At 41.5% G+C, this 20,022-nt stretch overlaps 1 protein-coding gene across 3 annotated transcripts in view; it reads right to left on the reverse strand.

Annotated features, from left to right (window-relative positions):
* Positions 1 to 20,022, reverse strand: part of RIPOR2 (RHO family interacting cell polarization regulator 2) — a 164,954-nt gene that overhangs the window by 10,704 nt on the left and 134,228 nt on the right. For 2 of the 3 annotated variants that reach the window (XM_050941799.1, XM_050941800.1), the window contains exons 10-19: positions 19,140 to 19,265; positions 18,881 to 19,029; positions 17,267 to 17,396; positions 13,843 to 14,526; positions 10,892 to 11,076; positions 8,901 to 9,069; positions 7,114 to 7,249; positions 5,999 to 6,160; positions 4,854 to 5,012; positions 2,901 to 3,103 (exon numbers count right to left, since the gene is read on the reverse strand). In XM_050941799.1, the coding sequence (XP_050797756.1) occupies positions 2,901 to 3,103; positions 4,854 to 5,012; positions 5,999 to 6,160; positions 7,114 to 7,249; positions 8,901 to 9,069; positions 10,892 to 11,076; positions 13,843 to 14,526; positions 17,267 to 17,396; positions 18,881 to 19,029; positions 19,140 to 19,265 (2,103 nt within the window). Of the gene's footprint in view, positions 1 to 2,900; positions 3,104 to 4,853; positions 5,013 to 5,998; positions 6,161 to 7,113; positions 7,250 to 8,900; positions 9,070 to 10,891; positions 11,077 to 11,133; positions 12,774 to 13,842; positions 14,527 to 17,266; positions 17,397 to 18,880; positions 19,030 to 19,139; positions 19,266 to 20,022 lie in introns of those variants that run through there. The other variant, XM_050941801.1, reaches the window with a different exon arrangement.

A 20,022-nucleotide genomic window follows, 5' to 3' on the forward strand; every position in this document is an offset into this window, starting at 1 on the left:
TTTCCCTACCTGTGAGTTACTTCCAAAGTATTCTGAAAGACAATGAGAATGTATTTACTTATCACCTAAACAGATCCATCAAGTTAAAGGGTGGAGGCAAACCTCACACTAAGAAGTGGGGTAGGAGACATCCAGCAGGAGAGGGAAGCTTGGTCTGGGTTTTACTTGTCAAAGACTACATTGCAAAAGGTTTACTAATCTAAAGACGGTGGGTGGGACTTCAAGCGATAAGCAGTTGAATCAACCGATTGTATACAATAGTACTGTGTTATACAAGTGTACAGAGTGAGATCTTTTATGATATGCTGGTGATTAATATCATGTGAATTATACGCACTAGCACTATATAAGGCATTACTGATACTCATTGATATTAGGCTTTCCAATCTGGGGAAACACAGGTTCCCTCCCAGGCAGGAGAGAAAGGAGCTGTTTATCTGTTTCCCACACACCAGACTTGGGGGGATTAAGGTAGGCTAGATGGGCCAATTAACTGCATAGGCTGCACCTGGAGGGAAGCCAGGGATCCATAATGCTTAATTAAGGATGAAGCTCACCTGGGCAGGAACAGGCAGGGCTTCTATAAAGCTAACACCAGAAGGTGGCGGCAGACAGAAAATCTGTAGTCACTCTCTACCAGGAGAGAAGTATGTTAGAGATTGCATGATCTGGCAAGAAGCCCCAGGGGAAAGCAGCTATGGGGAGCAAAGGAAGCTCAGACAAGTGGCAAACCCACAGGTTCCAGAGGATAGAAGGAGGGAGTAGGACAGAGCCCAGGAAAGGAGCACCTAGGTCTGAGAGAAAGTAGACCATGGTTCTGGAGCATAGGGTCTGTGAGCTGGAACTTGGAGTAGATGGCAGGCCCAGTTTCCCCAACCAGAAACTGGGGAAGTGGCACAGCCTTGGACATAAGATGGAAGACTACCTGGAATAGCTTATCCAGAGAGACGTTGACAGACACTAGAAGGGGAGGACTTGGCTGGAGGGCCAAGTCACGAAGAGGGAACAGCTGTGTCACAAGGAAGACTACTACCCTGGTTTCTGAAGTGTGAGACTGAGACAACAGGCTGAGTGACTGCAGGAAAGGACATCCAACCAGTGGCAAACTAATCCCCAGATTAGCCATGAGGAGGTATGCCAGCAGTGAGTAGTGAACCTATTACACCTGTCTTCTAGATAAATTAAGCATGGTGGAATCAAAACAATGGAAGCCTCATTTACATACAGGGGGATGAGAAGCCCATAGGAAGGGAATAATGTTATGAGCACATCCTGCATCTTGAAATAGTCATAGAACTTTGGAAGATATAAGCAAGGACAGAAGCCATCTTTGGCATCCATGAGTAGAAAGACAAGAGACCAGAGCTCTTAGCATGCTGAGAAAGATAGGTCCATCAACTAAGCTGCGGCTGAAGTCTCTGGAACTGACTATAGGTGAGAAGCCTACTTAGGAAGACTGTTGAAATCAGCCCCTTATGCTTTTGTAGAAGGTCATGACTGAGAAAAAGTTAATTATGACCGGTGAGAGAAACCATGTTGAACAAAACCCATGTCTTACTCTGTTAAGTTTAGATGCATGTTTTCACTTTCATTTGCTTGTGACCTTTTCTAACTTTATTCCAGTTACTTGGCATCACTCAACCTATGACCTATTATTCATACATTTGTTTTAGTTTTACTATGAACTAACTCAGTGCAGTATTAAATGAAAGGGTGTATTTACCCCAGTGAAGTGGTAGGTTATTTTTTAGAAGAACAAATGGACCTTATTATTTATCTGAACAGTCCAGGAGAGGGCTGGATGTTCTACAATACATGACTTGGGGGAAATTTGGGACAGGGAGCTTGCCAGGTCACTTTGCTGGTTTTGTAATTAAAGCTGCTGGAAGGCAGAGTGGAGCTATAGACAGGCTGCTGGGGTCAGAGCCACTGTACAAGGGCTGTTTAACACACAGACACTCAGGCTGTGACCTGCAAGCTGGTAGGCTGGCTGTGAGCAGTCCAGGCTAGGAACTACAACAGCAAAGCATTGTGAGGTGCACCTTGGGTTGCAGGGCAAATAGTGACGCAACCTCTCACTGATCTGGATTGCTGTTCCCACCCCCTCTGGACCCATCACACCCTCCTCCTGTTTCTGCCCCCTCCTCACAACCAGGGCACCCAAGAATGAACTTTCACTGGGGTAGAAGCAGAAATGGGGAAGGGTATTGCAGGTACAAAAGTCAATCATTACCTCTCCCTTCTCTTTAGTTTAATTGTTTACACTGCCTTAATTTCAAATCATGTTTTATCTAAAGTCTTTGATCCAAATTCTTTTTATCACCTAATTAGGGACCATGAAGCTGATTGTTTGGTCATCAGCAATTCCCTTCCTCTAGAAATTGTGATGCTGCCCAGATCTTACCACCATCTCTTTCCAAAAGGGCAGTGCTTGAAGAATGGCTCAGCAGCATTTCAGTAATCACCAGATAAACAATCTAGCACACCCACTAATGCTGAAACACGATAGATGGTTGGAGAATACAGTGCAAACCAAATAGTTTTAAATTAGTGACCAGATATGATTGTGACAGGTATCAACAGGCATACCTGCATGTTTGTATATTATTGTCAGACTTGGAGAAACAAGATGGGTGAGGTAATGTCTTTTATTGGACCAAATTCTGCTGGTTAGAGAGACAAGCTTTTGCACTTACACAGAGTTCTTCTTCAGGTCCAAATAACATAAATCAAGTCAAAAGACATTACCTCACCCACCTTGTCTCTTTAATATTCTGGGACCAACATAGCTACAATAACACTGCATGACTCTGAGAAGTTACTTTACACGTTAGCCGGAACATGATTATAAGGTTTCCTATGCTGTTTTTTCAGTTAGGTATTGTTCCTCTGTTCCCTACCTTCTCCCTGAAATGCCTGTTTTTTGCTGAAGCTGACAAGAGTAGTGTCACAGCCTCGCCAATTTCATTTTTATTTTCAGTCAGAAGTAAAGCCAAGGACCTCAGTACTTCCTGCTGAGGTGGAAGACTGCTGGAGGTTAGCTCAGCTATATTCTGTAGCAGTTTTTCATCTTTTAATGTCTGCAGCTTCTGAACCACTGAGGCTAGAATGTAAAAGAAAGAGATGTCAATATTCTCCTTTTGTTCATTTCTTCTCCCCATGTATTACGTTACTCCTTTTCACTTAAAATAGCTATCCACTGGCACAAAGAGGTGAAAAAATCCTGCTTCATTGAGCTGCCAGCATTGCAATGCTCTGACTTGGAGTGTTTTAATTTTTGGGCTGTGTATCGCAGATACTCTTGCTGAGAACTGGCATACATTCTCAACAGGAATAACGTGTGGATGTGCTAAATGGAATGTTAGGTATCTTATTCCCAGCCCAAAGTGAAATAATCAAATCTTACTGCAGCTAGAAAACCCAAGTTCTAATCAGTGATTGTAGCAAAGGAAACTTAATATCTTACGGGGAGAGTTGAGTTTGAGGCATGTTTTCCTTAGGCATGTTCTGTATCTAAGGCCACGTCCAGACTACCCGCCGTATCGGCGGGTTAAAATCGATTGCTCGGGGATCGATATATCGCATCAGACGCGATATATCGATCCCCGAGCGCGCTTATATCAATTCCGGAACTCCATCAACCCCAACGGAGTTCCAGAATCGACAGGGAGAGCCGCGAACATCGATCCCGCGCGGTGTGGACGGGTGAGTAATCCGATCTTAGATATTCGACTTCAGCTACGTTATTCACGTAGCTGAAGTTGCGTATCTAAGATCGATTTTCCCCCCCGTAGTGTGGACCAGCTCTAAGACCACATGTCTTGAGTGGCGTTTACACTGAACACTGATATCTGATTATAGTAATAGTGATGTTATATTGGTTATTAGTTTTTGTTTTGTTTTTTAGAAAAGTGACTAGACTCATGAGAGTGAGTGTCTAATAGCATTGGCTTCAGCCAGCCACATTGAGAGCACGCTTTGTGCAAGCTTCTCCACACAGCCCCATGGAAGCACTATGTGGGGAGGCCTTGCTTTGAATCAGATCTTCTCCTCTGCTATATATTGGTACCAAGGACATCATGTGCCAGTTTTTCCTGCCCACTTATGTCCATCTCTGCTGACAGCCCCTGCTAACACGCCTTAGTACTGAACATCTCTCCTATCCCAGTCCTTTGGCTTCTGTTGAGTAAAAGCTGGCAGCTATGCCAAGATGTGCTACTGTGTCATATAGAACAGGGAACTAGGAGGAGTCCATCAAACTCCATTTCAGATGCACTAGATTAACAACTGAAATTCACGTCTCCAGGAGCGAAAGTCTAGAGCATGATGGGCTGGGTCTCAACAGGTGCCAAGTGTCTGTTGCCCTGTTGAATTCACAGGGCTAGGTCTTCTGAAGTGCTGAGCACCTCTGGCAAGGCACAGAGTTTGCTCAACTTCCTCAGCACTTCCCAAGAGGGGCTCGGCACTTCATGAGATCGGTTCAAAAGGGATGATGGGCACAAAGAGACTGAAATCAGTAAAAGCTGTGGGCACTCAGCACCTTCCAAATTTTGGGACCAAACCAACAGTACCATCCAGCCCCAAAACATTAGTTCTTTCTACACACTTGTTTTTAATACTCATGAGCATGTAGGGTAGGGGAGGGGAGGAGGGAGTGTCAGTTGGACATTCCCGCCCCTTTATTCAGTATACACATGTGCCATTGAAATCCTATTCAAACAACCAAGGCAGTTGTTTCCCTCTTTTCCCTGTTAGTTAATGAAAAACCAGCCCAAGGGCTGAATTGTTTCATCTGCTGCTCAAAAGCACCTTGATACATTTCCCTTCTTCCAGCCAGAACTTAAACACTCTACCTTCTTTTGCAAGTTGCAACAAATAGCTTCCAAGGTCGCTAACACCGTTGCTGGCAAAATAATTGTAATACTGAAAAACTGTTAGGATTTCAGAGGGCAGACTGGATGAGAGGACTGGTTCTGTTCGGTCGAGGATCTGAGACAGCAGGATTCTGAATACTACGTGCAGCAAGAAAAGACAAAGGAACATTGTATTAACAAGAGCAAAAAACTTTAGGCAGAGAAAACACTGCAGTTAACTTGGTTTGACACTTTAAAACATGAAAGAAAGGTAGAACTTAAAAAAGAAAAGACACCTCCCAGCATCAGTATTTCTAATCTTCACTAAGGGCAACATTGTCCTCTGTCTGGGCCTCGTCTGTGTAATATCAGAGCTCCTCACAATCATTAATAGATTCTGTCCTGATGAAACTGTGTGAGGTAGGGAAGAACTATTGCCAACTTCCAGAAGTGGAACTGACCAGTTTGTGACTTGCCCTACATCACACAGGGTGTCTGTGGCTGTGGCAGCAATTGAAACTCTTGAATCCAATGCACCACCTTGTCCATTAGACCATCCTTTCTCTCCACCTGACAGTGCATTATTAAATAGAGGACCAAATGTTGTGCCCAGTTGCACCTCTGTAATACCACTGAAGTCAATGAAATTGCCTAGGAGCAGGAGTTGGCCTGGAGCATGGATCTTTTGCTATTTTATGTTCATACGCAAAGCTTCTATTGACATCAGTGTGAATTTGGCAGGCAGAACAGGCAAGACAATGACCTGGGCAGTGCAAATAAAGAATTTCCCCCTAATCTCTGACTAAACTAATGCACTATCAGAGCTAGCCATGCTTTTTTTTTTTTTTTTTTTTTTAAATAATCATGGGCTTTAAAACAGTTAATTTCTTTAGGTTTACTATCTTAGGCAAAATCTTCTGGCTTTACAAGTTGTGGTAAAAAAACCAAACATTTAAATCAGTTACTCTCAGGTAAGGTTTTTGAACCACATCCCAGTTGACTTCTGTGGGAGTGAAGAATTGTAACTGAAGATGAGCAAAACTTGGTCTCCGCATATTGGCATTTTTCAGAAGCCCACTACAAGACAGATTCTGCCAAATACACCTTGACTTATGGATAGAAATTTTGTTTTTTGAAGAATCTACCTGTTTCTGCAAGTCCTGGGCACTCTTCATTCACAGCTGTGGCAAAAGTGACATCCAGCTGCTTTATCATCTTGTCTGTAGAGGTATGATACACTCCTGTGGGACCCGTGCACTTAGTCCAGAAAGACAGCAGTGTTAACTTTTTATGAAATTCTGGAATTGCTGGGGAGGAAAAACAAAACCAGCGAAACAAAATTGCAGAGATCAGATTGCTGTGTTAATATAACAAAAACATAAGGGTAGATAAATACTTGTTCCCACCCCATGGCTGAATAGTTAACTTCCCAATGCACAGGAAGTGCCAGCTCATAGAGCTTTTAAGGAGTTTTGGCTTCCCAAAATGATGAAAGCAAGCTTGCTTCTGATCCAGTATTGGGAACTGGAAAATAGTTATTCAATTACCATGAAGTACCAAAGAGATGTGAGGTAACAGTGTGAACACAGGACTGGGAACCACAAACTCCAGAATTCTAAACCTGGCTCTGGCGCACACTCCTTTTAGGGCAACTCACCTAAGTGCTTTGCCTCTGTTTCTTGCTCAGCAGAATAATGCTAACAATATTTGCCTAGTCCACAGTGCTTGTGAGGATTAATAATATTTGTAAAGCTCTTTAAAGATGCTACAGAGCTTCTAAGTGTTAGTCAATAATGGTAATTAAAAGTAGTCTCCTAAACAAACTAGTCAGAGACGGTGTCATTCCTCTGATCCTGTAAACTAGACCTCCCCCAAATAATCTCAGCATTCTGGACAAGGAGAGGTGGAGGAAGAATCTGGCTTCTCAGAGGAGACCCCACACCAGTTGCTTTGGCAATATCCTTTACTACTGCAGCCATCTGCTTTTTTGTGTGTGGTAAAGGAAAGGAGGCACATTGGAAATAGTGAGCATCTCTCCCTTCTCCCCTTGCCTTTCTGGATATCCTACCTTAGCCCCGCCTGATGTCTCCTGCCACCATCTTTTGACTGATACCAGTCACTGTCCATTTGCATTTGCAACTGTGTGTGTCAACCTTTAGTGCAATGGAATTTACTAAAAGTGAGACAAATCACTGCTTAGGAAGACACACACACACACGCCCAGCCTTTCCAAAGAGCAAACCCCCTTACTGTTGCTTACCTTCAGTTACAGAGATGATGTTCCCCATGTTCTCACTACTGATCTCTGCAAGATTCTCCAATACTACGATCTCCTTGGACAGTTTTTCCAGGAGGTTTCTTACAACAAATGGAGTTTTACTGGAGAACACAATTTGCTAGTAAAGCAAGGGTAAAAAAAAATAAAAAATTACTGAACCCTACTAAGAGTCCTGAAGATGTTTCATCTTGCTGAAATAGTCTGATCTGAATACAGATATTTTTAATCTAAGAACTGTAGTGAGAAACTGATTGTTTGTAATTCAGAGGTTCTATAGTACACCTCAGGAATGGAGGTTGTTCATAACTGAACAAAACATTATGGTTCTTTCAAAATTTTACAGCTGAATATTGACTTAATACAGCTTTGAAACTTTACTATGCAGAAGAAAAATACTCATTTCCCTTTTTTAAAATAGTTTACATTTAACACAGTGTACTGTATTTGCTTTTTTGGGGGGGTCTCTGCTGCTGCCTGATTCTGTACTTCTGGTTCCAAGTAAGGTGTGTAGTTGTCTGGTCAGTTTTTAAACTCTGGTGTTTAACTCTTTAGGTTCTACTGCATAGTATCTCCTTAAAGCTTCTGTGTGTGTATGTCTTGCAGTTGTCTTGCTCACTGTTTCTTAGGGGCCCAATTTTTATGCCTATACTGAAATACCTAAATACTCATTTAAATAGCAAAGTGCTGCTTTAGGCACCCAACTCCTTCCATAGAGTTTAAGACTAGGGCAGAGCATTAGATCATCTAGTCTGACCACCTGCATAACATGTGCAGCCCATAGAATTTCATGCAGTTACTCCTATATTGAGCCCAATACCCTTCCTTATTCTATATGGCTGGGATTTAGCTCTCTAAATCAGCAAGATAATAGAAGCAGGACTTGATTTCCATTCTAGCAGAGTGAGCCTGTGGCCACTGGAAATAGATGCCCACTCTGTCTGTATGGGAATGAAGAGCCTAATGCAGTAAATGAGGCTCCAATATACAGTATTCCAATACAACAGGAAAACACTGATGTTCTCCAAAGGAGGCACCCTTCAGGAAGCAGAAGATCCTGGGACAAGTTTTTACTTTGGTTAGGGAGGGAAAACTTCCTGGAATGTATAACTATCCAGACTTGGTTCACACAGAGACTGGACTTCAGTGCAACATTCCACTGTGCTTCACACAGAGTTCAAAGCAAAGGTAGCATTTTACAGTTCCTGCATTTAAAGAATCATCTTGTTTTTTATACCCAAAATACCTTTTGCTTTTAAAAAACACACACATCTTGGTTGACTTCCAGTGGCCTGGGGTTTAGCTAGAGTTAACAGTGAATGTATGGGCTTCCATGTCAGCTCTGGAAAGCCTGTCACAGAACAAGGCTGACCTGCAACTGCTCTGAGTGTGGAGTGGAAGTCAGTGGCAGGATCAGTGCCAGGATTTGGGTCCAATGGGAAAGTGAATTGAGCGGTCTGCACTTTCTGTAGTGGACACCAGTAGTTCATGTCACAACTGCCCTATAGTTGCAAGTCTTGCGCTCAGCTCAGAAGAGGGCCAGGACTGGCATAACATAGGTCTGGCAGGTCACGACTGAGGCACATTAAAAGAGCTACATTTGCAGAAGCTTTCTTGGTGTCAGCCAGTCCCTCAACTGGTTCAGTCTAGCAGCACTCCTGCCTTGCTTTCACCCAGTACTAAATTCATCAGCCAATTTAAACTGTAAGTAGCTGGCACACAAAAGCCTCTAGGAATATTATAATAAAAATATAACCCAAAAGCAGTGGTACCTGAATGAGCTGTGTACAGTACTGTAAATGCTTAACTATTGTGATATCAAGACTCTCATTCCCTGTGGTCAGTGGGAGAGGACTTCCAGCTACACTGGTCCCAACTCCTGTGTCTTCAGTCAAAGCTTCACTAAGGTGCCCTCTGGCTTCTAGGTGATCTGACCTGTAACTGTTAATGCAGAAAGTTGGGTAAGGAGTTGATTTTCTTCTCATGCAGACAGAGCACATTAACTCAAAATGACTAACATCAGGCACATGAAGAATTGCTGCAAGCAGTGATCTGTAACCAAATAGCCGTTGATAAGCCAGAAACCTTTTAATAAATACATCGTATCTTAACTTGGCAGTAACATTGTGTAATGAATGTGGAATGATTGTACACATTTAAAAGACAAATTGCTTCCACAGTGGTCTACTTGTTTCTCCAGAACAATGCCTCTTTTGTGGAGAACTCACCAAGAAGTCTTTGAAATTTGCCCTTCTTAGCACTTGTTATTTTTTCATCTGTTGATATTATTAGTTACCAAATTGTTCCGGATTAAACTGCATTATTGATTTGTGGTTTATCAAAAATTAAACCATTAAGAACTCATTTCAGTGTTTTGCAGGCACCAGATTTAATTGTCAGTAAAAGAAAACATAGCTGGAATAAGAGACATGATGGTTCCATCTGCTGTTTTAGGCATAGTGTGTATAACAAACAGTTCACCATATTTTTTCCACATGATAATACTTATTCTCACTGTGTGTAAATCATTTCCATTTTCTTGTTGTTGCAACAATGTTCTCTCACGGTTTGAAAATAGGGCCCGATTCAGATTTCCAATATGCAAACACATATTTACATGTTTTAAAAATCACAGCACCTGCATGCCTTTAGGTGGACGCTCTAAACTATGCATTCAAATTCACCTAAAATCAGAGTAGGAACTGACGCTGCTTTCAAAAATCTTCATTAGGGAAAAAAAAGGAAACCTTTTCATTTTAAGCTAGTTCACTTAACTCATTGCTATGGTGCTTATATAAGGCCTGACTCTGCAGGCAGTTTTGTCATTCACATCAGCAGGAGCAGGATGAATTTAATAATGCCTAGGTTAGCAAGCAACGTAATCTGCATAATTTATTTCCATGTTAAGTCCAAGGTTGTTTTTTTTGGGGGGGGTGGGAGGGGAGTATGCAATGAGGTGGTTCTCTCCCCCACCCCCCATGGCAGAATGGTGATTGCTTGTTGTGCTGGAAAATCCCTTACAAGTGCTATGATGGGAAGTGGGAAATGTAGCTTCCCTTTTAGGAGACTGCGGTGTGTTCTTTGCTCGTTTTGCAGTCATATTTGCGGTGTGTAGACTTCTTGGGTCATGTTTTAGTTCTCCTCAGGTTACAAGTGTATACATGAGGATCTAATGATAAAACACAGTCAGCTTCACAAGGTGACATGACAGCACATAACAAACACACAACTACTTCTCTCACAAAGACAGTGGTGGAATGAGGGCAAGTAACATGCAGGGCCATGAACAAGTACCAGTCATCACTCTTGCATTCCAAAGGAAACCTACACCATGCAGTTTAAATCTGGCCCTGTGTTACTGTTACTGACAATCCTAATCCACTGCAAAGACTCATTGGGCTAGAGAGAAAAGACAAGGGTGGGAGGAAAAACAGAGAGGAATTAGTTACTAAATCCAAACCAAGGAAAACCAGGTCCAAACCTATATCAAGGAAGAAGCTCTGCAGATATTAAACTCAGTGTGCAAATTTATTACACTTCCCTTTTGGGGGGACAGAGTGTAGTTGTTTGAACAAGAAATTGATACCTGCATTTGCAGTGTTTCATGTGTGTTAACCACTAGAAAACCTCTTGATTTATAACTTCAAACATCTAGTTTCATCTTCCTTGATTAACGTGTGCACCAGGATCCTCTGTTAGTGACAAAGAACTAGTGTAGTGGCTTGCCTTGAGAAACACAAGCTGGCTGTCACTATTGACTTACCTAGTCTTCTCAGTCTCAGTGTCTGAAAATACTGAGTCAGCACCTCCTCCACCATTACAAACCTCATCACCTCCACCATCCTCATCATCAAAGTCAGAGGTGTTCAGGAAATCAAAGCTTTCTAAAGCACTTTCAACTGTTAGACTGACACTGGAGGACCTGCTTCGGTTTACTGCTGGCTTGCACTGCAAAGGCAGAACAAACCAGTGAACACCAAAAATATGTTTAACTACTGAAAAAAGGATAACATTGAAGTTTATAACTTTTTATATGCTTTAAAACTTAATTTTATTGGATTATATTAATTTCAAACCTTCATAAGAAATGCAATCAAAGTCTACACACTGAAAAAGTTCCAAATAGAAAACATGTCAGGGCTGGGGTTCAGCTCTGTCATACATTTCACTTAAAGTCAACTGAAAAGATCTTCAATGGCCTTAAAGAGGACAATCTGTTAATGAACATGTGGGAGGCTGAAAACGCAAGGCACATTCCATAGCAGTAATTTTAGGTACAAGAGCTTAATTACATGCATGCATTCAAGCTGTACTGGGCCAAATTCACTCCTGGGATAACGCCAATGGAGTTTAAATATGGTATGAATTTGGTCCCATCTCTCCAGATTACTGTACAGGACTGGAAGCAGGAGAAAAACAAGACATTCCTCTATCAAATATGGCACTGGACACTCCAGGAGACAAGGAGACTCCTAAAGGCAATATTATAACCCAGAAAGTAACAATTCCAACCAGAGATGCCTTCTTTTCATATCAATAGGGAGGAACTGAGTGAGAAACTCAGAACAACAGGGAGAAAATGTAAGTAAAGCTTCATGGCCTTTGTAAGAAATCTCTAAGACCCCAATCCTGCATAGTGATCCATGCAGGCAGACCCTGTGTTCAGCCATGCTGAAGTCAGTGGGGCTCTGCATGGGCACAGATGTTTGCTTGTGTGGATCATCTTGCAAGATCAGAGTTTAAGTTGGTAACTTGACTTAGGATCAGCTTCAGCAGTTTTGCAGAGCAATTTCTACAGTTGTAGCTATACTTATCATCATCATCAGAGATGGCTCGAAGCCACAAAGTATGGTTCCAGAACAGAACCTTCCCAAAAATTGGTGTTAAGATTCAGGGTTCTGGTTTAGCCCATTAGTGAGGGATGAGCTACCTGGGAAGTTCAGATCTGATTCCAGAACCACACTTTTCCACACCTTGGGGTGATTTGGAGTTTTGCATCTATGCCATCTGTACATAATATTAATACTTTAGCATTTACAGTATCTTACACCTTCAAAGGTTGTATAAGCATTAAACAAACAATCCTCACAACACCCCTGTGAGATAGGTATGTGTTATCCAGCCTTTCATTCAGTTTACATGTTTGATGGGCTAGTAATGCAGCTTCCTGTCCTGTACAAAATAAAACTCTAGCAACTGCACTATCAATTTTCTCTTCCTGCTGACACAGTCAAGAGAAGCTTTCTTCAGCTAGAACAAGCTTCTGTCTTGACCTTTTGAAGATGAAGTCCAGCAACTTGGTTAGTGACCCACAGTCTCAATCTTCAAGCAAATTAACAGGTTGAGTGGCGATCTCAAAGAAGCAATGGTCTCAAGAGTCCAAGTATCCCACCTGCACATGCATCCCCCCTCTGTTCCTTTGTATGATATGCTTCACCGACAGAGAAAATGAATATTTTCCCCTGCCCCAGTACTGTTCTGACAGCTGACCTCATTTGCACAAGCAGCAGAGCAGCTGGGAAGTTCAAAAATAACTGATACTTGTAGTCTCTCATGTACAAATCCACTTCGGAGCTAGTTCAGGGAGTCAGAGCAGGAGGAACGGGCTGTCAGAAAAGCACTTAACTTGGAAAAGTATCATGTAGCTGTAAATGCCAATGGAAACACAGATGTTAAAATGGTAACGCAAAAGGACAACCTCTCCCTCCTTTACTTAGTTATGCTCTTCTTCAATTATATGGCTAATTCTACACTACTCAGATCATTCCAACAGACTGTCTGGCATATGAATATGAAGCATTTGAAAGCAGTTATTCTCAATTAACTCTGTCCTCATGATAAAGAATCATGAATATCTTCATAGGGGAAAAAATGTGCATCACAGTGATTAGTGAAGAGCTGTGAAACAAATCTAAGGTTAAGACATTATGTACTTTAACATATGTAAAATACTTTTTCCTTTTAGCTTCAGTCTCATTCTTAGACTAATTACAGGATTTGTAACATTACTTAGTCCTGCCTTGAGTGCAGAGGACTGAACCAGAAGACCTCTTGAGGTCCCTTCCAATCCTACACTTCAGTGATTCTATGATTTAGATACTTAGGGATGTTAGTTACAGAGAAGCCTACATGATTTAAGAGCACAAGTCTCACTAACTTTCAGTAGACCTTGTGCTCCTAAGCCACCTAGACATTTTTGAACAATTCCATTCATCCAGGTATAGGGCCAGAACTTCAGCTGGTATAAACTGGCAGAGCTCTATTGATGTCAATAAAGACAGGCTGAATTATAGCAGCTGAGAATCTGGCCTGTAGATTTTTATGGATAGAAGGGACTGCTGTGATCTGACCTCCTGCATAACACAGGTCAGAGTTTCACTAAGTAATTTCTGCAGTGGAGGAAATTTATTCAATTATTTGTTGATTATGGTACCCCATTATTTTTTTCAGCTTCTATCTAATTAAATTAAAATACAAATTGCTCAAGAACGTAAGGTAATAGTAACCAAACTGAAAACAACATAGCTTTAAAATGTGTCACTCTAAAAGAGATGGTTGGTCAATCAAGGTTGGAGTGAAACAGTTGGTTTTAGGTATTTTTCCAGTGAGCTCTTGATAGACTAAAAAAACTGTACTTTGCTATTTACAATTAATAGGGTTGCTCATACTCATTCAGATTTTCTTTATGTTTATGTTTTCTGAAAATATACTTACTTTGAGAATATCATCCAGATGCATCACCTGCTGGTCCAGGTCCTGAAATTCTTTATACTGCTCCTTGTGTGGCTCAAGGGCTAGGAGAAGCCCCTGAAAGGCATCTTCTATGCTTCCATCTAAATAAGACTTATATCCTTCTGATTCACCACTTATTGATCCCTCACACTGCAGCCTTTCAGGTGTCATTGGAGCCTCTGCAGAGGTGAGCCTTTTTACCAGCTGTTTGGTGATGTTGCCTTCATAGGTGTCCAGTTCCACCGGTTTCAGCTCTGACACGTCATCTGTCTCCTGTAGAAGTGACACTGGGATACTAGAATCTATAAACAGGTTATCACTCCCAGGGCCTGGAGGCTTTTGATGAACTTCAGAAGCTACCCTGGAACTTTTCTTGTTCTCATGTACTGGTGTATGCTCTGGCTGTGACTTCAAGTCTTTTGACTCAGGTGTAGAGTCCAGGGATGAGTTTGTGCTGGAACTGTCCATTGCTGGGTTTTTTGAGGATTTGTGCTCTGGAGGTGTAACAGTAATTTCAGGACTGGAAGGGTCAAGGGCAGAGGCGGAATCTACAGCGATGGGTGGGGAAGCACAATCTCCATTGGGTATATCGCCAAAGCTGAACGATATTGGTCTTTTCTCAGTGCCTGCCATCCCATTTTCAAAGATGTCATCTGGCGAATTGGACTGCAGAGATAATGTAAACTTGTAAAAATAAAACACAAGGAATGCATCACACACGATACGTGTGTGTAAAAGAGAAAGAGAGACAAATTCAGCCCTGGCATAAGCTGACACATCTCCTGCGCATTTCAGTGGGAGTGCTACCGGCTACATCAGGTCTGGGAAACTTGGTCAGTATCTTTTCCGTTGGCAAACTAAACTGAGCCCACTATTGAGAGTGACACAACAGTAAGATCTGAACAGGTATAATTGGATTAATTCTTAGCAATTTAATTTTCATTATTCATTTTACTACTTCACATAGAAAAGCTTGTTCATTATTATATTGTTACAGTCCTTTTGTGCACGTCTGTACTCGTTTAGTGATTGCTCAGACTTCCTGTTTTGTTTTTTCCATTTCTAAAGCAATAAAAAAAAATCCTAGAATCACAAAGCTGTTTAACTAGCTCATGTTAATATTTAATATTACATGATTTTCAGGGACACACAATCTTACTCATGCAATACTTTTGACAAAAAAAATAATGTATTTGTTATACTAAGAGTAACTGGTGAACGTAGGTCACAAAGAAGTGGTCACCAACGTATCGATTGCGATTGACTGGTCAATCCTGGAGCCACTGCCAGTTGATCGTGATCTCTGGGCTGATAAAAGTCCAGCAAAGCAGTGGGGCTCCAGACAGGCTGCCTGCCTGCCATGGCTCCATGTTGCTCCAGAAAGTGGCTGGCTGCTGGCACAGCCCTGCAGCCCCTGGGAGCTGGGGGAAGCAGCTCCGTGCACTGCCCCCGCCCCCAGCACCGTCCCTGCAGCTCCCATTCAAAAAGTGATCTTGTGTGTAAAAAGGTTGGAGACCACTGACATAGAATCTCAAAGATAACAGAGAACTTGCATGATGCTTTTTCCACCAGTTCTCTGACAAACTGACAGGTAGAAGACAGTAGTGTATACAGACGGACAGAATTTTCTACATTTAGGTCTATGCAGTGGACCTCCGCTCTCCACATTTTACACATGTGCACATCTCTCACTGACCTCCATGGGAGTTTTATACATTGTAGGGGAAACAAAATTTAGGAGCCAAAACTTGCCATATAGATCTGACTGGAGAATTTCACCAGAATGCATTTAAAAAAATTTTTTAAAATAGCTTTTGGTTAGACAAGGCATCAGTAAAAAGGAGCAAAATGTATGAATATCTCACATTTAACTCTCCTTTAGTATAAATAATGTAGCATTAAAAAAAATCTCTACTACCTTCTTCACTATAAATAGGTTTGAGCCATCCTGGAGTTTCAGAACAAATTCTTCTGTTATTTTAACCAATCTTTGAAGTAGATAGTAGGAAATGAAACATAGAACATTAAAAGGATAAAAAAAATCACAGCAAAATGGGAAGTGTAAGAATCTCTTTAGAATGACATTGAAAGCCTACAATATAACGCTTGTTGTTTAACGTAGTCCTTACCCTAGAATGTTTTAAATTGCACGGCAAACTAGGTCTCAACTCACATATAAACACAACACAGATGAAAAATGACATATTTTGCTGACAATTTGCTGAAGAAAGCTGCAAGCATTTATACATTGGCTTAGTTTATAACATTAAAGCATCCAAAGTTCTACTGAACTTTTGCCCAGTTCTCTGTATCTTTCATTCTAAGTCTAAATATATTTCAGATTCTGTTTTTGTTTTTTGCTTTTTTCCATGTTCCATTTTTAAACTTTCTTTCAGTGCTAGAAGTCAGATTACAAGAAAAATATAGAGCATCGACCAAGCTAACTTCGCATTCCTAAAGACGGGTTGTCTGACTATCATTTGTAGCTTAATCTCTTCCCCATCCCTAGATAGGGGCTGTGATCCTGATCCTATTGAAGTCAATGGGAATTTGGCTATTGGCTTTCTTGAGAGCAGCACTGGGCTTATACTCATAGTCTCTCCCTTGCAACCAGTCAGCAAAGTAGATGATCTGTGATGCTAAAGATCAAACAGAGCATGCATGGAAATGAGGAAGCCACGTGCGCACTGAAACAATCATTCATTACACACACCCACACCAGCAAAACTCACATATTGCTCTAGCCCTGCTTTAGGCCTCAGCCTGAGAGATGGCAGGTCACTGAAAGAGCGACTGCGCTGCAGCCTGTCAAAGAAAGTGTCTTGCAGAGCATCTAAAACTGACAACTGCGGCCTGTCTTGTGGAGGATGTAGCCATTTCTTCAGCAATTAAAGCAAAAGGGGGAGTTAGTTGAATGCATCATAGTTACAGCACTTAAACGGCCAGCTTTAAAGATATTAATTGCAGGTGAAATTCACCTCAGTGCTAGGCCAATGCACTACTTAAATCCTACTTAACCCATCAAAATATAGTTTAAGTGGGACTTGTGCAGATCCTTTGCATAAGGGTGAATTTCACCTTGTGTTAGATTAAACAAACTAGGTTTATTCTAATTGTTTTAAACTGCTGTTGCCAAATAGACATACATTGTATAAAGTCTCCTCAAATATTACAAGCAGAAGTATGGGCATCCAATAACTGACCATATTATATTTTAGGGTTACAGGAACCTAAACATGCTTTACTTCTATGCTGAACAGCTAGAAGTGTGTTGCTTTTCATAGAGTTTAACATGGCATAATGATGAAGCTGGGAAAAATGCATTTTAAAGCAATTAAGCATTTACTATTTTGATGAGGTAGTGAGGGTCTCTTTACATAATTATGTGAGGCCAAACTTAACTTACAAAGAATGAGTGATTCTTGAAGGTAGGAGTTTCTGGAGTCCCTTGGCTATACGTGGACATTCTTCTTTGAAGAGCAGATGCCTTGTTCACATTGCCTGTGGATGGGGTCAAGTCCTCAACATCAAATGGGCTGTAGTAAATAAATAAATATATATCACCCTAGGTAGAATGAGACTGCATCACAATTACAGGGAAATTGTTTCCTTTGTTTATTATTATTCATTTAGTTCATTAGAATAATCTGCACCTGACACACAAGAAAAGTAATAGATTTTAGCAGCAAATCTAAAAAGGAGAATTCAGTTTTTAAGTGAAGCATTAAAGAGAAAATCTTGTTCATTGGACAGTTAGCTCAGAAGTGAGATTCTCATTTAGGATAAAAAGCAGTCCACTGCCAGGAATAATTTTATGTATGCTAATATGATGTGACTCCTACAGCATGAAGAATTTTCTTCCATTTGAGATGAGAGGTATCAAAAATAATTAGGAGTAAGGCGCTCTACTATTAATATAGCTGTTACATCACAATGGAATACAGAAGTTGTCATGACTGGTTTAATGTTTTATTGCATTATAAGATATAACATACACAAATGTAAATATTAAATACTTCACAGTTTGTTTAGAGAGGACTGGTAGATACTTCTTTAAAATGCCATAAAATCTTGCTTTGAATCCTTGCTCTATCATCCGGTGCTGCTTATTGCTGTGGAGTGAGCATGTCAAGGGATTTCCCACTACCCTGAAGCAATGTGTCAAGCATGTGAAGGCTAGTTTTTAATGCTCTGGGCCAAATCCTGTTCTTGGTTATTATGCTAGTGTAAATCTCCATTAAAATTTGCACCAGTGTAACTGAGATTTTCATGCATATAAGAAGGGCCCAATTTTGCCGTCAGATGTTTGTTTGATGAGGCAACATCTATATGCCCCCCATCACTGTAGCATTTGAATGCCCCAGTCTTTAATGTATTTATCCCCATAACACCTCTGTGAAGTGGAGAAGTGCTATTCTACCCTTTTGTACAGGTAGAGAACTGCACAAGCACACTAAGACCTTGTATACACTTGCGCCGATATGTCAAGTATGTGCTGCTACACTCTGCAGTGAGACAGGCTGTGTCCACACTCGTTACTGTGGTGTGTAGCTATAAATGACAGGAAAAGGCTCTGGCAGCGGGGCGGCAACAGGACACTATGCTGCTAAAAACAGCAGTGTAGACTTGGGAGGCACTCCCAGGGCCTGTAGAGAATAGGGTTGCCAATTTTGGCTGAATGTATTCCTGGAGGTTTGGCAACCCTGGTAGAGAGCCATGTAGGGTACACACACTAGGGTGTAGGGCAGTCTACATTATTCTGCTCAACTACGTTGTGCCTCACTGTCTACACTGCTGTTTACACCAGGGTTAGCTGAGTGTGCAGTGTCTATACTCTGCATGCTGCCCCAAATGTGGCTGTATCTTTAGTGACTGTCCCCAGGTCATATAGGAAGTCTATGGTAAAGCGGGGGTCACCACTGTCTACCAATGCTCTTCACCAGGGAAACAAGAGGATATGAGATTCTACTTGGCTTTGAGAAGCTGCTGACCCACTGAAAAGTAAAGCAGTTTTACTTACTACCAAGTAATTTCAAGGTTCAGCTTTATAGTGCCAAGGTCGTTAATGTCAACAGCTACCACCTGAGGCCGAGCTGCAAACAAGTCCTTTGTCTCACAAGTAACACTTCCCACTAGAGTGTGAGTAGCAAGTCCTTTTACTTCTGTGACCTGCAAGGGTAAAGAGCAATAGTATTTGGAACAGGGCCTCATATTCTATTTCAGCCTTATGGACAGCTTTTAGCAGCAGGTGGCTAGACAGTACAAATTGGTGTATTTACCTTAATAGAGATCAGCCCAACAATAAGAGGGAGGAAAACCATTTCTTCTCCATCCCAGCTTTGCTTGCCATTCACTTCAATTTTGCCTTTCAATTTCCATCGCTGGCGGCCATACCGCATGAAAATCTATGAGAAAGAAAAGTCCTCTTAGTTCCTTGGCATGCATGCTCTACCTGTTCTCAGCAGACAAATGTCAGACAAAGATATGAGGAAAACGGCAGTTTCTGAAATACACCTGAAGAATAGATGCTATGAATGCTGAACTCTGCATGGAGGAAATCTATGCTGAAAGGGCACTGCATTGAGTTCTCACATTCATTTCATAATGTAAACCTGCTCTCATAGCACTAGATGTCTTGCAGAAATACTTGCTCCTACTGATCCATAACCCAGGGCAGAAAGGGAAGGCAAACCCTTAATACCAGAAATTCCTTCCCTCTCAGCAGCTAGGGCTGAGAAAAAGGAGATGTCGATGTCATTAGTAATATTGCATCATTGCTAGAGACCTGAAAAGATTCAGGGATGAGATTTGCAAAAACACCACAAGTTGATACGCTTATGAGAAGCTTATCCGAATGACTTTAGGTGGCATGAGGAGTCCTGTTCTCTTCTCCCCACACAACCTCCTCTGGCCAAGAGACGGCAGCTTCACTTATCTGCTCTATTATCTCTGTATCTAGGGAACAGAATCACAGGGCTGGCCATCTACCTCTATTTTCAGGCACCAGGATTCTCTAGGGGCTGACAGGTTCTCTTGGGAAGACAAAAAGGAATCCTGCATGCTCCAAGATTTTGTGAATTCTGTGGCATAAACGTAAGTGAAGCCCCCTACCTAATGCTACATTTTAAAGCAGGGAGAACAGCAGGCCACCCTAGCTGGAGG

Source organism: Gopherus flavomarginatus, chromosome 2, assembly GCF_025201925.1.
Source record: "Gopherus flavomarginatus isolate rGopFla2 chromosome 2, rGopFla2.mat.asm, whole genome shotgun sequence".
NCBI lineage: Eukaryota > Metazoa > Chordata > Testudines > Testudinidae > Gopherus > Gopherus flavomarginatus.